General features: G+C 38.4%; 1 protein-coding gene across 8 annotated transcripts in view; it reads right to left on the reverse strand.

The window, feature by feature from the left end:
- Nucleotides 1–383: 383 nt before the first annotated feature.
- ZMYM2 (zinc finger MYM-type containing 2) overlaps nt 384–19,340 on the reverse strand; it is an 89,284-nt gene continuing 70,327 nt past the window's right edge. For all 8 annotated transcript variants that reach the window (XM_031504373.2, XM_021539954.3, XM_021539953.3 and 5 more), the window contains 8 exons: nt 17,379–17,480; nt 15,426–15,520; nt 14,282–14,450; nt 13,210–13,361; nt 9,242–9,356; nt 7,917–8,168; nt 7,436–7,556; nt 384–4,796 (listed from right to left, as the gene is read on the reverse strand). In XM_031504373.2, the coding sequence (XP_031360233.2) occupies nt 4,604–4,796; nt 7,436–7,556; nt 7,917–8,168; nt 9,242–9,356; nt 13,210–13,361; nt 14,282–14,450; nt 15,426–15,520; nt 17,379–17,480 (1,199 nt within the window). In that variant the 3' untranslated portion in view covers nt 384–4,603. The remainder of the gene's footprint in view (nt 4,797–7,435; nt 7,557–7,916; nt 8,169–9,241; nt 9,357–13,209; nt 13,362–14,281; nt 14,451–15,425; nt 15,521–17,378; nt 17,481–19,340) is intronic.

The raw sequence follows: 19,340 nt of genomic DNA on the forward strand, positions 1-19,340 counted from the left end.
ATCAGCAGAAACTGGGCACTCATGCTGTAACTTTTCCTAGCTATGACTAACAAGAGGGCTACTCTATAGCTCCTTGCCAGTAGCCACCTCTCACATCCTCCTGCCAGCAACAGAGGAAATGGTTGCTGGTGTCCTTGAGGGATTTTTCCAAGAACTCTGTTACCTTCAGAGATTTTCTTCTTCCATTTCACACATCAAGCAAAACAAAACCAACCACAAATAAAGGAAGGGGGGGTGGTGGAGGGGGGAGAAGTACAGTGGAGATAGAAAAACATGTCATGAAACAATCAGTAGAAGTGCTGCAATACCTCACCATACCTGAGACATAATACAGAGTTAACTGCATCCTTCCCTACTCAAATTATGCACTTGCAAATGTGTCATGCGTGACTGATGTGTCAGTAGCTTTATTCCATAAACATAAACAGTTCTTGGGTGAGGAAACAATTTTCCAGATATATGTATTTTGAAACACCAACACACCAATTTCCTGAAAATAAAAACTCACCAGACTAAACCCTTTTAAATACAAAAACCTATTTTACACATCCACCATGCATGCAGCAATTGCTGGCCTAAAAGCTTTGAGCCAGGCTATGCAGGAAATTGTAACAGGTGTCAGAAGCTCAGAAGGTCTCATCAAAAAGTAGATCTTAAACCTGCAACTTTTTAAACTCTGGTAGTTGTTCAAAGTGGACATGGTCACCCTTTTCTGTCCTGCTTCCCTGTGTCACAGACACAAACACCAGCCTGAGTTTCAAAGCACAAGCTCCATCACATGCTGGTCCCAAGCGCTGTGGCTCATGTGCTGAAGCTTTTGGGTTTCAACAGTTCAAATTCAATGCTTCCAAAACATCATTAACCTTTGGCATTATAATCCAGAGACTCGTTTCACCTGTGATGGCCAAACACCCTCTTACATCTCAGTAATTTAAACTCCCACTCTGCCACATACTCAGTTCTGCACATAACGTGTATTATATAATGCAAAATATGAGTGCAATGAACTGAAGAGTGGATGTTTAAAAAATGGTAATTAAAATATTTAACTGCCGTTCCTATATGTAACAGACAAAATGGGAAAGTGGAACAGAAAAAACCCTCCTATATAATAAAAAAAGTCAGCAAAAATGAGTATGGGATAGGTTTTCCTGCCACTACTCATGCCCTTTTTTCTTCCATCTCACACACCACCTTCCTTGTGGGACTGCAAGGTTTATGGACCACCTCTCCTGTTTTCCCCACCTATTTACACAGCCTCTCATGGGACAGTCACAGATACTAAGAAAACAAATTTTGCTGCACTGTAGAGTCCCATTGTGACTACTTTAAAGGTAATTAATATTGCACACACTGAAATTATTTCACAACCATAACCTTTTGTTCAATAAAAACAAACTTGTAATTTATGCTTAGTTCCCTAATTACAAAAAGCTGTGTGATTCTCATTGACTGAACACAGTCACAGATAAAAAAGATGACTAACAAAGTAAATATATTTTGTGAAAATTCCATTAATTTTTCATTGTTTTTCACACTGAACTATATTTTCTATGTGATTTTCTTTTTGCTGCTAACTTTCTCAGTGCCTTAAGGCCACTATTCACCTGGGAATTGTTCAGTATTTGATCTGACAGCAAGGAGATGCAGAGCTGTTACATGTTGGCCCGACTGAAGAAGTTAAGAAAACCCCACCAGGACTGGAGTGCAGGGCTGTGTGTGGACAGAGGGGTGTAGTCCCCACACTGCATTTCTCAGGTAATCCCTGCCAGAGCTCACAGGGATGCCCTCAATAGCCAGGGTGCCACTTCACAACCTCTTAGGGAGGAAAGTGAGGGCAGATTTCTTAGACACATCGCCACCTGAAAGCTGTCTGCCTGTGTAGAACAGAACATCATATTTTGTCCTGCACAGCATATAATTCCTTGACATCAACCTTATTCTACACCAGCTGCTGACAGTTCTGCCAAAGGAACAAAAATAAAAAAAAAATTTGCCCTGAACTCCTAATTACTATAAAATTGCATATCTTTATTTTTTCTGTATTTCTCATGACCATTCAAATTTAGGAATAAAATGCATACATCGAACCACGATGCCGACTTGACTGCAATATCTCTGCAGTTTACAACGTTCAATCTGAACACGTGAGCCACTCAAAAAACACTATTGCTGATGATGGAATAGCTCCATCTTCTGGAATAAAAGTTAACAACCATCTTTACATTTCCAACATGGATCTATATGTAAAGATGTCTATTTCAAAACCCAACTTGGACATTTTTACTGATGGCAGATGAATGGAAGGAATTTACAACAATAATGTGGCTCCTGATAAAATTTAAGAAGCATTAATTATTTCTTCCTGGTGCAGAAAATGCCTAGAGATTGTTCAACATGCCAATACTAAAGACTGACCCTACTATTTAAGCTGTAATCTGATTCTGAGAACAAAAATTTAAAACTCTTGTTGGAGACAAAACACTCAACACATATACTTAACTTTCAGCTTCACATTAAAGGTTTGCAGTTTTACAAAAGTGTGTTTGTCATTAAACACAGTTATAATCCAGGAGCAACTGAAACCTCTGCTGAAGTCCCTGAAGTCTGAACTACAGAGAAGGGGCTGCAAGTGATCCTTACTGCTATTTGTCAAAACACTTAAAAGTTATGCTCAAATGAAATATTTCAAATTTCATTTAACACAGGTAATTAGTTATGATTTCCATATGTAAATTTAACTTACGTTCAAGTCAGGTGTTAAAAAAAGCTGGAGAGACCAGAACAAAACCATGACTACAGTTCCTGATTTCGTCCCTTTTATGTATCATAGGCATTGTATGGCTGCTGTTTGAAAAAAACAAGGGTTAATGAATGAAGTTTTTAAATATTCACTCACAGAGGCAAAAATTCATTGAAGCTGTTGATCTACTCACTGGTGCTGTGTTGTATTTCTTGATTTCACAGGAAGGGTAATGCCACCAGAAAGAAATGAAAAATTAAATATGTACATTTCCATCTCCATTAGAAATAGTGGTATATCTAAAAATAATACATACTCACAGACACACCAGAATAGCAGAAATTTAAATAAACTTGTTTAACAAAACAAAGCAACTGAAGCTTTATTTATCTATATAGAAAGATGCATCCTTATGTGCATTCTTTTAAGCTAAGGAAAATGAAAAAGCCATGCATCCCTTGCAAGAAATAAATCCGCAGGTGGTAATATATATACATAGAAAGTTTCTCCTTTAGTAGATGATTCATCTCAACAGATAATTAATGCCATTTAGGAGAGACTTAAGCTTATGAGTTCTTTATAGTAGAATTACTCTACTACATTTTTTTAGTACAACAGCAAAACCATTGCTTGAACCACCATACTGTTTGTATTAGTTAAATAAGAGCAAGTAACAAAATTTAAGCAGTTAAACATGTATCTGGAAATCAGACTACTTGAGTGAAGTACGAACAAGAATAGAGAGCAAATGAAAGGATTTTCTTCAAGAAAAATTATCTTTTAACTTGTTGCAACTTCACATCTCATATGGCTTTTGAATGGAGGCATTAGTTGAAAGAATCTTTCTATCCATAGTCAAGTATTGACTGCATTCAAATACAGCAATGAAAGGACATACAAATTAAAATTTAGCATACCATATTACTCCATGTAATGTGGCATATAACCCTTTCTATAAGGCTACAAAGGACAAATTTACATTAATATGAGGTACTGGCATTTATGATTGAAAAGTAAAGATGAGAAAAGAATAGCATTGTCATCAGACATCTTTTTTTTCCTTTTCCTTTTTTTTTTGAGGGGCTTTTGGTTTAAATTTTCCTTTTTACAAAATACATGTCTTGATGACCACATGCTCTAAGCTTATATTCACTTATTTTTACATATATATTTTATTTGTAGGGGCAATTGAGAGAGAGTCAGAAATAACGAAAGGACACTAAGGTTTTAATAAGGGCAACAAAAAAGTGTTTTCACCAGAATAGATTCACATTACAGTACACCAATATTGACAGCATTCTCTTTTGTCTATTTTTGGTACATAAGATGGAATCTCTCTACATAACCTTATAAGGCTTCAGTAACTAAAAAGTAAAAAACCTATTAGTTTACAATTCATTTAAAAATTCTGAAAGACACAGCAAGTTCTAAACTTTAGTAGTGCTACCCATACACAACCATCTGGTTTAAGAAGCCAATAAAAGAGCCTCCTCCAAGGGAGCTTCCAACAGCAGAGTTGTGCAACATGGATGTACCTTACTACAAGGGGAAAAAAAAATTACACATGGCATATTCTCATTCATATTTTGCAATGTAAAAAGTTACAAACATACCTAATCAAATAAATAATAAAAAAAGAATCTGAAATGTGTTTGTTATGTATCCTAAAACCACTACGCAGAATAATGGAGACTTTCACTCACAAACTATTTACATGGTAATACCCAGGGGTAAGGGTACACACTGCTACAAAACTCATAAAACAAAGGGTAAACTTGAAATGTTTTCCATAGTAAAGGTCTAGCAGCATGACTATATCTAATGCTGTTTGTTGTCTTGACAGTTTTTGGAAGTTTTGTTTTAATCTATGTCTTCATCCAGTTCATAATTGTCTTTATCATAAATATCTTTTACTAAAAGAACCCGTACGAGCATATTTTCCAAAGTGTTGCGGTCCAGTGAAGTGGCAGTGTACCAGATGGGGCTCTCCGCCGACACGGAGCACTCCGGCTGCAGATAGAACATGTCTGTCCTCTGGTTCAGATTCTGTGGGCTACCAGGAGGAAAACACAGGGGGTTAGAAATACAGCCTCACAGGACAAAACAGTACGTTAGCAGTTCCAAAATCTTGCACAATCAAAATTCTAACTGCACCCAGACAAGTTACCAAAAAAACCCCACACCAACCAAAACAAAAAGAATAATGTGGAGAAATGTGGTCTTATTGATAGAAGGAGCCATGCCTGGTCTGGCCCAAACCCAGCCAGTCCCACATCTGCAGAGTCCCAGATGCCTGGGACTCAGCAAACATGCAAGAGATCACAGACTCTTCAAAAACCTACAGATCCAGGTCTTGCTAAACCAGAAAGTACTTTCCATGATTTGCAAAGCAGGCCCAACACTAATTACATCAATTACACCAATAATTGTTCACAGAATTGTTGGCTGATGTGGCTACCTCTGAATGTAAAGCCTGGGGTTCCCTTAAAAAGCCAAGGATGGTAGTTCTGAGATGCACAGAAATGTAAGCAGCTAAAATCTCTCCTCCTCCCGTTTTATTTAAAAGGTTGCGTGTTCTAAATCTTAATCCCTTAATTCCTTAGCTGCTATATTATGACATGCAGCTCAGAAACATCCTTTAAGACACTAGAGAAGATTCCTTTAAGGAAATCCTAGCAGTTCATCCATTTAGGCAAGTTTCAGAAAATAATTTTCAATTTTGGATGAGCAAGTCATCACTCAAGCTCCCTCCTTCACAAATACTGCAGACTTCAGGAGTCAACTCTATTTCCCATTTCTTCCGTAAAATTCAGGATTTTTACCAGCTCGCCTTCCCACATTGGTTGGTAAGATTTCAGGTGTTGCTCTTCACCTGCTGGGGTGATTGTCAGATTGTTTTGCTCTCACGTAAATCAGATCAAGAGTCAGATAAGAAGTAAAATATGGTTGCTTAAAATAGTCTAATAATTTAAATATTTTAATGTCCTCCCTACTTGCTTGAAACAACAGTATTTTTATAGGAACAAGCAATCACAGAACCACATAATCAATTAGGTTGAATAAGACTTCTGGGATCATCGAGTCTGATCTGTGGCCCAGCACCTTCATGTCAACCAGACCATGGCACTGAGTGCCACATCTAGTCTTTCCTTAAACACCTCAAGGGATGGTTACTCCACCACCTCCGTGAGGAGCTCATTCCAATGTCTAATTACCCTTTCTGTGGAGAAATTTCTCCCTAATGTCCAACCTAAACTTTCCACATGCAGTTTGAGACTATAATGAGACGATAATACAATGTTTCATAGCTGTGAATGAAAGCATCCCAAAATTTCAGCTACAGCTGTCCACTGGTTGCCAAATGTATTTCAAACAGCTGGCATTACCTAAAATTTTACCATAGTTTTTACGGTGTAAAATATTCAATTAAAATTATTTCAACAAAATTAAGAAACAGAATTGGGAGAAACAGTCTTGCTGTTTTAGTTAACAATGGTGCCCAACATCTGCAAGACAGCATGGCTTGAAACCACACCATAACTGGTGCTCCAAATGGATTTAAGGGCATTCTTTTCCCCAAAGTTGAGATGTTCGTACTAAAGAAAAAAAATTATGTGGTCTCTCCCCCAGTGACTGTGTAACTCAGTCCAAAAGTTCAACTTTGACTTTTTAATGACAATTCCTCTCCAAATCATGAAAGCAGAGAAAGTGAAGGCAAAATCCTCCTGCAATAACCAGGAACGACTGAGTTTTTGAAAAACAGGTGGTTGCATTAACAGACCACAAGCTCCTCTTTACTTGTTTCTCTCTATAACATCACATGCTTGTACTTCTGATACAGTGTGTGAGCTCCTTCTTCACCTTACAGACCACGATGCCGTTTCCTAACACACACCGAGTCTCATACTCGATTTGTCTTGTATATACCAGGTGATTTTATTTCTTTGGTATCACTTGCCCTCATTTCCCTTAGAGTTACACAGAACATTAAAATCAGTCACTTGGGTGGCTGTTACAGTTAAGGAAAAGTTCTTTCCAAGAAATTTTGTTTTCAAGCTTCCAAACCACCAAGCTAGTAAACTAATTTTTTTAAGAGTGGCCTCAGCTTTTTTTATAAAGTGTAATAAATTCTGCTTGCTTCCTTCCTTCCTGCACAATTAATTGTGGAGATTGGATGGAAACAAGCTAATTCTAAATATTGGGCTAATGCCAGTAGTTGTTCTCCTACTACAACATATTTTAAACATGCTTTCACACTGGGTACCTCAAAAGCATCTACATTTCAGATGCCTGATTGCTTATAATGAAGCAAATCCATTGTCTTAACCCAATTCCTAGTGAAGAGATGGAGACCTCACAAAAAAACCCATCAGTAGCAAAATCCACCAGATCCCTTGCTGGTTTAATTCTCTGCAGGGATACTTGGTATTCCCAGCTAAGAAAATTGAATTGCATTGTTATTCCCAGATGGAGCCGTTGACAATTAACAGTGAAGTACTCCACTGCTCCCACACTTTATGCACATCTTGTTCAGATACGTAAGTGGAGATTTCAATACTTTCATTTAGGTATTTTTCAGAAGATTTCAATCCATTCCCTTTGCTTGAGCACATTTCATGTTGCATCAAGACAGTTCCTTTCTGGACCTGTTTTACTCTAGATCCTGTCTGTATTACCCTGTATCACACTTACCTTTTAGATAGATAGCACTCAAACATTTTCACAGGGCATCTAGCTGGATCGGATGTGTTTTCAATTTGTTCAAATACTGGAACATCATCTTCATGTTTCCTCTTTCCAGTAGCAATTTTATCTTTAAGAAGAAAACCAAAAACATCTAAGCTATAACTTGAAGCTATTTTACATTTTTCAGTAGAATTCCCCATAAGCAGTGCACCAAATAGCACAAGGTGGTCACCACAACTGCGCAAATCTGCAAACTGGAAATGCCACCCACAGCCACAGCATTTCACATGGAGACCAGAGGGCTCAAGTTAACTCAGAGACCCCGCAGTCTCCATGGACCACACACTCCAATTAGAGTTCTGGGAGCTGAGAGCTGCTAGACTTTGTATGCAAAGGCAGAGCTCTGGCTCCTGGCCAGGTGCCCAGATGTCCCTCTGCAGTGCCATGTGGATGCTCCTGCAATACAAACTTTGAACTGCCATAGTACCTTCATTATCAGCTCTGCACAGGGAAGACACTTGATATCGAAGACAAGCTTTACTTTCCATTGTTAGAGGATTTTTCTTCCACTGTCTAAAAACAGTGCCAAAAGAAAGTCTTAAATGCTGCTCCACTGTTTTCAGACCAAAATATTTAGTATTAAAGTAGAAGAGTGTATTCAAAAGAGCAACAGGTGAATGTGATCCTAGCTGTTTAATCCTCCAAAGGTAATCTTCTTCAACTCGAGAGAATATTGATCCTTGGAAAAAAAGCATAGAAGAGAAAATACAATGGATTAGCCCATGAACTGTCAAGATGAAAAAAAAAAAAAATCAAGTGTTTTTTTACTGTGAAATGCAACAAAATTATCATGAGAGAAGCTGCTGATAAACTTATTTATTTTCATGTCCACACTCCCCAAACCCACCTATTAAAGACACTTACTTAGACGGTCAATGGGAAATCTCAGTACAGGCAATTTCACAGAGAACACATTTCTGTTTAGTTACAACAGCATTTCTCACATGCAGCTCTCTCACGCTATTTCACAGAAATTAATGTTCAATGGAATAACCTTAATTCCATCACAAAAGGCATATTTTTGAGTTCATTTTATTCCGCTCAGGTTAAGGCCTCCAAACATTGCACCACCTTCTTTCCTATTACTAATAGATATCTCACTTGGAAAGCATTCCTGGACCATAACAGGATGCAGGAACGGTCCAACACAGGCTCTCTGGGCTGTACTGAGAGAAGCCAATATTGAGAAAAGAAAGGAAAGAGTCTGGCAAGGACAAGCCTTCACTCAAGTGAGGATTGTGAAAAAGATGGAAGAACAGCCGATTCTGCAGTTCAGCAACATGGTTCTGCTGGGAAAAATTTGCTTTCTCCATAAACTGATGATCCTTCTAAGCAGAAGACTCCCAGCAAAGAGTCCTCCTAATCCAGGTGAGAAATTCTAGAATACATCACTTGTTAGCCCTACCTACATATAGTGCAGTACCTGCCTGCCTGCCACCATCTAGGGGAAAAAATGGGTAAAAAAGTAAGTTCAGCTCAGGTACAGGTCAAAGCATTTTTTAACTTTCTCTCCTAAAGATGGATAGTCAATTTGAACAGGCAGTGGCAAAACCAACTTTTGTAGCATGGAGTAGCCAGAAACAAGACAAATAAAACCAAGTACAGTTTTAAATTAAATCTTAGAAGACATGTCTGTAATTCTTCATCAACTGCTATTGCAATTAATAACATATATATACAGATATATATGCATGCTTCAGAATACACAACTTTTAAGAGATGAAAAACATACATGACCAAAAAGAAAATTACCATCTGGAAGTATGCTTGGTTGCCAACTTCGAAGGATTTTATTTAATTCCTGTTCAAACGTCTGGTAGACTGGATCGATAAATATGTTGTCTTTCCGATTACTCCTATATAAATACTACAGAAAAGAGAGAGACACAGTATTTACAATTCCAGATTAGAACAACTCCTGTGCTACAGGGTTCTATTTTTTCGTAACTGCACAAGCATTGTACTGAAAACCAGTATCTAAAAATAAAGCTATGCCACTTTTCCAATATCTAACAGGTAACAGTTGCTTCCAATATAATGGTATGTTTTAAATTTCTAACTGGATATGAATAATAGTTTAATTATAACTAACATTTTTCTCTACAATTTTCTGTGTGCAACATTGTATCAGTGAAGTCAGGGGAGTCACTGAAAAAAAACCCAAACCACAAACAACTAATTTATCTTTTCCTCCATCTAGGCCTTCAAAAAAAAAAATCAAAACCAATCCACATTTAGCAGGAGTCTGCCCTTTTAAATGTGAACCCCAGACAGTGACAAAACCATCTTCAATCGAAAGTGGGAAAAAAAAATCCATCTATATATTTGTGGTCGTAATTTACAGCAATACAAGAAAGATGATAGGATGGTGCAAGGCACTGGCCTATTCTGCAATCTAATTATCTTACCACTCTTGACCTTACAGACAGAAATTTTTTTGAACCTTTACCAAGAATTAATGGCTGAGGACTACTATTTGACATTATCCTCTCTGGAGACATTTCTAAGAAAGGGCATATTGCCTTCTTAAATTTTTCACTTCAAAATTATCTTTGCAAGAACATGTCTGTTAGTGAATACAATAAAAGTGACAGCAAAAAGGCATTTGCTTCTGGAAATGGCATCTATTTCTGTACCCATGCTTGAAATCACATTAATCACAACATTTACAGGTGATCAGGGTTCAGTACATCCTGGCCTCCTTATCTTAGCATTTAATTTTATAATAAGGGCAAATGAATGAATACACTTCCTACAGGTTTTCAACAACATTTTCATTTAGATAACTATTTTATATGGTAAGTTTTAACTAATTCCTCAAAGCACAATATTCCCCCACATGTGCTTATTTCTACATACATCAGTTTTGATTTCATAAAGCAATTCTAAGCTAGATAATACAGCTTACTGTAAGCTTCATGGCGTTCACCCTTCCATCCCCTGGCACATTTTTCTACCACGTATTTTTCTCTGGTTTGCATTAAACACTCACACTGAATGCTGGCAGTGAAAATGAAGACTGAAAACTGGTTCAAAATCTATCCACACACAAGCCTGTGAGAACTCAGCTAAAAATACTTCTTCCTTTTTCAGAGACAGTGTTGACTAAACCCTGGCATCACCAGTAGAAGTCTGAAGCTCCCCAGAGCACCGCAGAATGTACAGAAGGATGACATTGTGCAGCCGGGCAAACCTACCTACCACCCAAACCTGCAAAACCTTCATTCCCAAACCACCTTGCTCTGCTGCTCTACAAACCCTACAGGGGCAGGATGAGCACAAGCCATTCCCACCTGAGATGAGTTCTACTGTAACTGCAGTGCATGGGAAGGAACTGGATGTGCCTCTGAACCCCACAGTGGAGGACAACAGGCTGAATCACTGTCCACAGTGATTTTGTTTGCCTGACCTTCAGACAAACATCTGCCAAACTCTATCAGCCTGCCCAAACAATCCCATTACCAGACATACAAAAAGCAAGGAAAAAAAAACCCAAACCAAATCCCAATAATCCCAATTAGGGACAAAGAATGAAGGCCATGATGGAACAAAGGAGCACTGCAGGCTAACAACTTCCTCTAGATGAACCCTCTCCACTTGATGCCTGCCTGACCATGCCTTTATTTCTAAGTCTGATATCCTTCAGGATCAGACTGATAACTTTAGAGTTTACTGAACCACTTCTGTCTGAAAGCAGAACAATTTCAACTGCAAGTGAACCTGAACAGAGAAACTGCACTATCTCACTCAGGGACCGGTTTCCTTGAACAGATTTTACAGTGCTTCCTTTAGGAAAAAGCCGTTTTACAAACTGAAAAAAGAAAACAACCAACTTGGGACTTGAAGACTCCTGGGCTCAAACCACACTCTATCCATGATGAAAAGCTCCAAACTGAGTGTGTATTCTAGTGCAGTAATGCTGCTGGAAGGAGAATGTACTTTTTTACTAGCCTACGGTTCCTACATTCTCTTCCTTTGAAGAGAAATTTACTCTAAGATAGTAAAATATTAATGATCTTTGGCCCAACAGTATCCTTAAATGGCATAATTTAATCTCGTCCAAGCCCCTTTCAAGTTCAACAAAGCCAATACCTTTTATGAAGTAGCAGACAATTTACTCTCTTTCAGGGTCAGGGCTGTCAGGTGGAAAGGACTAAGCAAATTGTAGAAGGCAATGGAGTTCTACCGTGCATTGTGACAACTGTATTGCATTTAGTGTACCACTACCTTGCTAAAACATGTTCCTTCAGAAGGGTGGTACACCCCCAAATATTTGCCATTCGCACACAGATGATGGCTGCAGCCCTTCACAGCTCATGTTTCTGTCCCTCACTTGCTGTCTTTCTGAAATGCAACCTCATCAGAACACAACACATCTTCCTACCAGTCTGGCCAACAAATCAGGGCTGTTCACTCTGCCTGAATTAAATACTGGGCATGAAGTACAAGCAGTAAAATTACAGTAAAATGTTCCAGCATTGTGTATATGTGTTAGGCCTCATGATAATTGTGGCTGCCACACAAACTGTGGTTCTGAAGAGCTGAAAAAAATACGTTTTATACACAACTAGCTTTCATGAATGACAAAATGGACAATGTCAAAGGTACAAAGAGAAAGATTAAAAAAATATTGTAGTTCCATTTATAAACACATACTTCCCTCTGTGTACTGTTTATCTGCTTAAGATGAGTATTTTCAATTTAACAGAAAGGTACAGAGAGACAGTGTATCATGCAAGTGCAGAAGCAGAAAGCTAGCTGAATTTGAAACACACCTTGTAGCAATATTGACTAAAAAGCCACTGACTAAAATCAGTGTTTGCTTCTCAAGTTTCAACAATGAGGCAAAGATAGCAACTCACTATTTTTGCATACTTGCAACAAAGGAAAATAACTATTTTATTACTTATTTTAAAAATATTTCAATTAAATCCTCTGCCTCAAGTATGGAACAGTTTAGGTAGAACTGCAAACCCTGTGAACAGCTTGTTTTCCACATCACACACATGTTCTATTGCCTTTTAACTTGAATGATATTTTATGGGCTCTCAGCTCTGAACACTGCTTATTTTGCCTGTGTTTTGCCTTATGTAGCAAAAATTAAGACAGCCCTCCCTGCTTAAAAGATCAGCTGTGGAACAGCTTCTCTAATTACCTAGTGATTGGTTATTGCCTTCACATCCATTACATCCAACCTGACTCCTTCCTATCGTACTGTGTGTAAGACAGCAATATAGCAGAGTTTCCTGCACTCTATCCTACCTGTCCACAGTCTGCAATACTCAGCAAATTAGACCCTCCCCAAAAGACACTTAATTTAGGTTGTTTCCTCTATATGCTAAGTAACTGAATTAATAAAAGGCTTAGAGATCATGCTTTGTTTCATTCTGTTTTTACATTGGACATATTTAGAAAACAAAATGAACACAGCATTTGAGAAGACTACGTAGCTTTTGACTGGGTTAATGACTTGCTTTAACCCAGCAATAAGCTTAAAATTATTACAATATACCAATTCGTGTTTGAGTTTTCAGTATGGGTCTGCAAACTCATTTCCTACATGGGCAGCTTTCTACAATGAAATTACACAGCAGCCTGACCACAGCCATGTATAAAGGGTAGCGCCTAGCCAATAAATCCATGTCATCTCCACTCTTCTACTGAAATGGGTTACAGTCAAGTCAGCAGCTCCATTTCCCATTTCTACAGCCTCTACTAACCTCCTGAATTCCAAGACACAGATAATAGATGCTGTCAGGTGCATAGTTCTCTCCATTAGGCCTTCGAATTTCATTGACAAAATGTGTCAACCCATAGTTTAACTCAGCTGAAGTATGTGATAATAGATCTTCCTTTAATTTCACAGACTTTACTGTAAAATAGAGAAGAAATGCTACATTATACAATAGAATTGTCACACAGTGAAGGTGGGATGGGGTACTTTTTGACTGGAAACTGGGAAACTGGCTTGATGTCCTCTCCATTGACCAATGAATGAGACTAAAATTTACTAAGCAGTTGAAATGTTAGGTCTGTATTAAAACAATCAAGGCTCCCACAGTAAAATCTAGTTAACCAAATGCAGTAACACCTGCTAACAAATGTACTGTCATGCACAGCTCAGGATGACACAGAGGCAGCCCAAGATGCTGAAGTGAAGCCACTGGTGTAGAGGGGCACCTTCAGGGGAAACAGCAGTTTCCAAAGACCCAAGAGCACAACACAAGGGTGCTGAGATGCATGTGAGAGCCAAAGAACAGCAGGAGTAGCAGAAATTCCCCTTTTTCCCCACAGTACAAATGTGTACAGAGAGGAGAGCTGCAGAAAGAGCAGCATGGCTCCAGGGGATCAAAGGCCACCTTGTGCCAGAGCTCCACAGCCATGTAATGCCAACCTCAGAGGAAGATCTCCTTACAGGACAAAGAGTAGGAGGGTGTCCCTCCGTTGCCATTTAGAAGCCCAGAAACAGTGTGAACTCTGAAGTGAGTTAGAGTATGAGGAAAAATAGGATGCAAACAAAAAATTAAAATGGTCACAGAAAATCAGAATAGCCAAGAAGGTGCTGTCCTAGCTTTCATGAGAAGTGTGAGACCCAGCATTTGAAACCAAACAAGAAAAACTTGGAAAAAAAAAATAGTTTGGCAACTCTGTGGTGAAATAACCTTAGTCATGCTGGAAACATTAAGGACGTGAGAAAAATTCTATCAAAAAATCCAGCTGAAAAATCACACAAGTATAGCAATTTTCCCAAGCAGGTCAGAAGCTGGACGCTAGATTTTTGGAAACACTTACTTGATTTCAGTTCCTCTAACTCTGGAAGCTCTTCCTCTAAATGCCGGGACTTTACCCAGTGCTTCCATGCGTTTACCCCATAGGCGTATTTGAATGGAAAGCTGCACTCGGAGTTCTCGGAGCTGTCGTCGTGTGCCTGGTACTCCGACACGGCTTTCCTCTTCACGCCCTGCCACGGGAACACAGTGGGTAAGGCCACCAGCACTCCCACCAGCAGGGACACAGAAGCTGGCACAGCCAGCTGCAGGCAAAGTGCACTCTGAGCCTCACTGCACCCACAGAACTTCATCGTGTTAATGCAAGGGGAGCTGAAGATGTGGCCACACTGTGTCACAGCTCCACTCGTAGGCTCAAATGAACCCTTTGCCAATGCAAAAGGCAGCACTGGTTCCAGATTAAGGCATGCCCAGCAGTGGATATGTAATAATGTCCAGTGCATAACAGCAAGAACTTAAGACTCCAGATTTGATACTAGAAAGACCCATTTATTATTCGAAAGCTTTAGTAGAAGTTGGCTGTTTTTTTTAAAGCTGCAATATCTACTGCAGTTACTGGAACAACACCATTTCAGCTTTGTGCCAGACATAGGAAACTATTTCTTGGTAGTGTCCTTCTAAATAAAATACTATGGCTAATTTGTATCTAATGTTTAAACTAAGATATACTGAATTAAAATCTGGGAAAATTACAAGCAAACTAAAAAAAAATTTAAACTCTTTTATAATGGAAATGCTACGGCTCCCATTATAAACCTTAGTAATGCCAATGTTTTTCCATCTTACTATCAAATTAAACCAAGACACCTTTGTGCAAAGTAAAAGGTAAAATAGCATTGCTAAGAATACAGCAGGTATATACATTGGCACATTGGCACTTTCCATCAAATGTTCTGCCACTGTGAAGCAAAAACAGGATCAGAATTTACAAATCACGCTCCTATCAAATTTAACAGGAATCTGCAACAGACATACCACTGTAATAATTTTACTACTTGAAATATATCAATTTATGTCATAAAGATATTAGGTATGAGTAGACAGTAATATGCTGTAAATAATTATGAGAACTTAAAAAAAAAAAGTTATTTTTTCCTACATACGCTTTTGTGCTTTTTTTGATATTTTTAATTGCATGAAAAAGTTACCTTCTTTTTGGGCCGAGGCCTTGGCTGCTCCTCATATTCTTCACCAAAAACAGGAGGTAACAAAAACTCATTTTCTGTATCAAGCTCTTCAGTTGCTGAAAACACATTAACATAAACTTATTTCTAAGTGTCTTTTAAATAACACTGCTTTGGAAAAAAAAAAACAATTAACTATATCAGTGTGCCTTAACATAAGGTGTCCATAAAGGCACACAAATAAATACAACCAAACATTAGATTTTGGCAAGAGGAAACAAACCTATTTTTGTATTCAAACTAAGACAAAGCTGTCAAACTATATTATCTGAAGTTGCTAAGGCAGAATTTCTTACTGTAGATTCTTACATAATGTTTTCTGCCTGGGCTGTTTTTGATATCATAAATTTTTAGGTATGGTGAGAATGAGCAGCTATGACTGGAAAAAATATAAATTAACTTAGTACATGCAGTTTTGTTGTATTTAGATTATCTATGCTTATGTTTTGTTACTTCTTGTAGTACATTACACTTGGTTAAAAACATTAAGAATCAGAAGGCAAGCTCCTTCAGTGAAACTGGTTTTAGTCTATATTTATACAAGTGGTGGAGGTCTAGCTCATGATGGATATTACAGTTAAGTTTGGTAAGCAGATGTATGGCAACAGCTCAAAAAAAATACAGTTTATTTAACATTTCAGGAGTAAGATTGAGGACTCTATTTCAAGCAATGTTGAGGAATGAGACAACATATGAATGGATTTAGTGTTACAAGTCCCACCTTTAGTTACTTAATTGAAGATGGTTCATCCCTCATTTAGTCATCACAGAATGTTTTCACTCAAAATTGAATGCTCTTTGATACTCTGATTTCACCACCTTATTTCTTATGACAGTTTTCCAGCTGGTGCAGATGAAATAGCACTTACATGCAGGTTTCAGAACTCTGCCCCAGACTCAAAAGCAGTCCTTCTCCTGATACCACAAAGAATCTTATCTCAGAAACACTTCAGTGTAATCAATGCCTCCTACAGACTGCTGCTACTTACTCCAACTTGCTTAATTATTTTCTTCCATGGTTTTTCTTTCCCAAGTACCCAGTCTTAGTTAAAAAAAGAGGGTTAAAAACCTAGTATGCATCTGACTAGTAAACTTCTCAAGATTATGTCAGACTAACCCCCAGGCTTTCTCTTTAAATTAGGCATAGAACAAACTGGGCATCTACTGCAGGTATCCACAACACAGCCCAAAAGGAGCCTGTCAGCTCCTACAGAACCTGCCCAGCTGAGGCATGAGAGTCATGTGTCCAATAGAAGCTATTAACAGGAACAGTAACGACAGCCAGAAGCTTTCTTGGATTGACTGGGATATGGAGTAAGAAAAATACACTGTTCCCTGCATTCTGCAGAGTGGTAGAAATTGTACTAGATAGCATCAAGAGTTTCTTTCAAGAAAGGTCTTAAGCAGTGATTTTTTTTCCTCCTAAGTCAAGTAACTGCTTCAAATACAGATATGGACATTACCAAGATATAAAAAGTGGTGTGCAGCACGCCAACTTGCATGCCAATTTTTTAACAAACTTGAGTGGGAAGTTGACTCTTTAGTAATTTCTCTAAACCATGGAAATACCTGGTGATTGAAGAATGTATTCATTATGTTTTCCATGACACATGCCATCTGAGTCCTTGAGCCTTCAAAATAATTTTCCTAAATCCATGTTCAAAACAAATGATGCAGCCAAGTTCTTTGCGAATGGTTAACTTCCCCTTTTCTTGGCATTGTTTCAAATACTGTATTTAGAAAGATGGAAGAACTAATTCAGAAGTCCCCCATTTTACAAAGGCATGGCAAAATTTTACCTAACAGTCAAGTCAGGTGGATCCTGCAATCAATAAAGCTTCTCTGAAAGGATGATTAAACAAGGTGCAATGGCTGCCCACAGTGTCACAGTATTTATTAAAATCACAGAAGAATTACCTCTTGGAAAGTCTATTTCAATATCAAGGTCTGGCTCATATGGAACATCAGGCAAGCTTGTCCGTGACTCTGAGTTTAGGAGATTTGAGTCAACTATCACACCTGTTTAAAAGAAAAGGAAAAAAAGTCATTATTTTAACCAACACATGGATTAGCCAAATGGTGCAGATCTACAACTTTAGAAGCTGAGTTGTTCTAAAACTGATTGCTCTGCTCACTACCATCCTACTTTTTTTTTGTCCTTGGGATCTCAGATGTACTTCTCCAACCTGATTTTCTTTCAAACATAAAAGATACTTACCAGCCCATTGTTCTCCATGAAGATGTATTGTAAATGCAGGCAAACCCAATGGGAAGAAATGACGATGTCTGACTCAATTCAGAAGGCTGAATTATTTCTTTATTATAACTATGCTAAAATACATTAATATACTATATAAAAGGAGGATACTAAAACTACATACTGCTTTCTCTGACTCTTAACTCTAACACAACCCATGACCCTCTCTCAGGAGTCCAGACACAGGTGGATTGGATTGGATTGGTCATCAGGCCCAAACAATCCTCACCAGAATCCAATCAAACATTCACTCCAGGTAAACAATTCACCAAACATATTCCACACAGGAAAAACAAGGAGCAGAAACAAAACTTGTTTTCTCTTTCATTTCTCTCTGCGCACCTCTATGAAAAATCCTGAGAGGGAGAGAAATGTGCCTGCCACAAAGGTGATTCAGCAAAGCACATGTATAGAAAATCAACTACCGGTGAACCTGGATCATATCAACCAATCCCAGAACTCAAACAATCTTGACAAAACCTACTGTCTATTTTCCTACCTGATCCTGTCACAATAGAACAGACTTTCAAGTCTGCCTTTGTAGGGTCTGTTTCTCAAATAAGGCATGCAGGCAGGGAGAAACGAAGCTGGAACTCTCTCCAACTTCTGGGAAACACTGATTGCTCCAAATTCAGTCCTCTGTAAGTGAGCAAGCTCTGATCCCATACATCTGCTCCTTTAGCTAGCTGTACTTCACAGAAGAGAGCAATAAACTGTCAACCTTGCAAGTGCTACCAGAAAAGTGCAGTTTTAGTAGAAGAATGGCAATAGATCAGTAAGCCTCCCAGGACTGCAGCTCCACTGGCCTCCTACATAACGAGGCACAAAGTCTAAGTTTATGTAATTTGTCAACAACCTTTCAGAAATCTGTTGAAAGAGCTTGGAAAGAAACCTTCAGAATTTCATCTGAGTAAAGGCAAATTTTCCTGGAAAGATACAGAAAAGACTTGAACAGAGCCAGGAAAGAAAAGCAAAGGGACATGGGCGCTGAGAAACTAAAACTACAAAGTATGTGAGACTTTTATAAATTTTTATTATGAGAATAGTATGTTGGTTGTTGCCAACTAGTGCTTACTCTAAATCATGGGCTTTTCAGTTTCCCATGTTTTGCCAGGGGGCACAAGAAGCTGAGAGGAAGCACGTCCAGAACAGGTGAGCTGAAGTGTCCAAAGGGGTATCCCACACCACACAATGCTCAGTATATAACTGGGGGAAGTTGGCTGGAAACCACCAATTGCTGCTCAGGAACAGGCTGGGCATGGGTCAGTGGGTGGAGAGCACCTGTATGCTCTATTAGTTTTCTTGTGTTTTATTCCTCTCTCCCCCCTCTTTTAATTGTATTTACTAGTATAGTTAGAATAATATTTTATTTTGTTTCAATTATAAACCAGTTCTTGACTCACAAGCTTTAGTTTTTTCCTCAAGTCTCTTACCCACCAGGTATGAGGTTGAGAAATAAAGCGGCTGTGTGGTATTTAGTTGCCATCTGACATTAAAGTACGATGCAACTTAATATAAGACTGTTGTACTCAAACTTTGCTTAATAAAGAAAACCAAACCAAACCCTTCTTGCCACACACATCTCCCAGCACTCCAAACAGTCAATAACTCATCAGGAAACT

This window comes from Lonchura striata, chromosome 2 (genome assembly GCF_046129695.1).
Source record: "Lonchura striata isolate bLonStr1 chromosome 2, bLonStr1.mat, whole genome shotgun sequence".
NCBI lineage: Eukaryota > Metazoa > Chordata > Aves > Passeriformes > Estrildidae > Lonchura > Lonchura striata.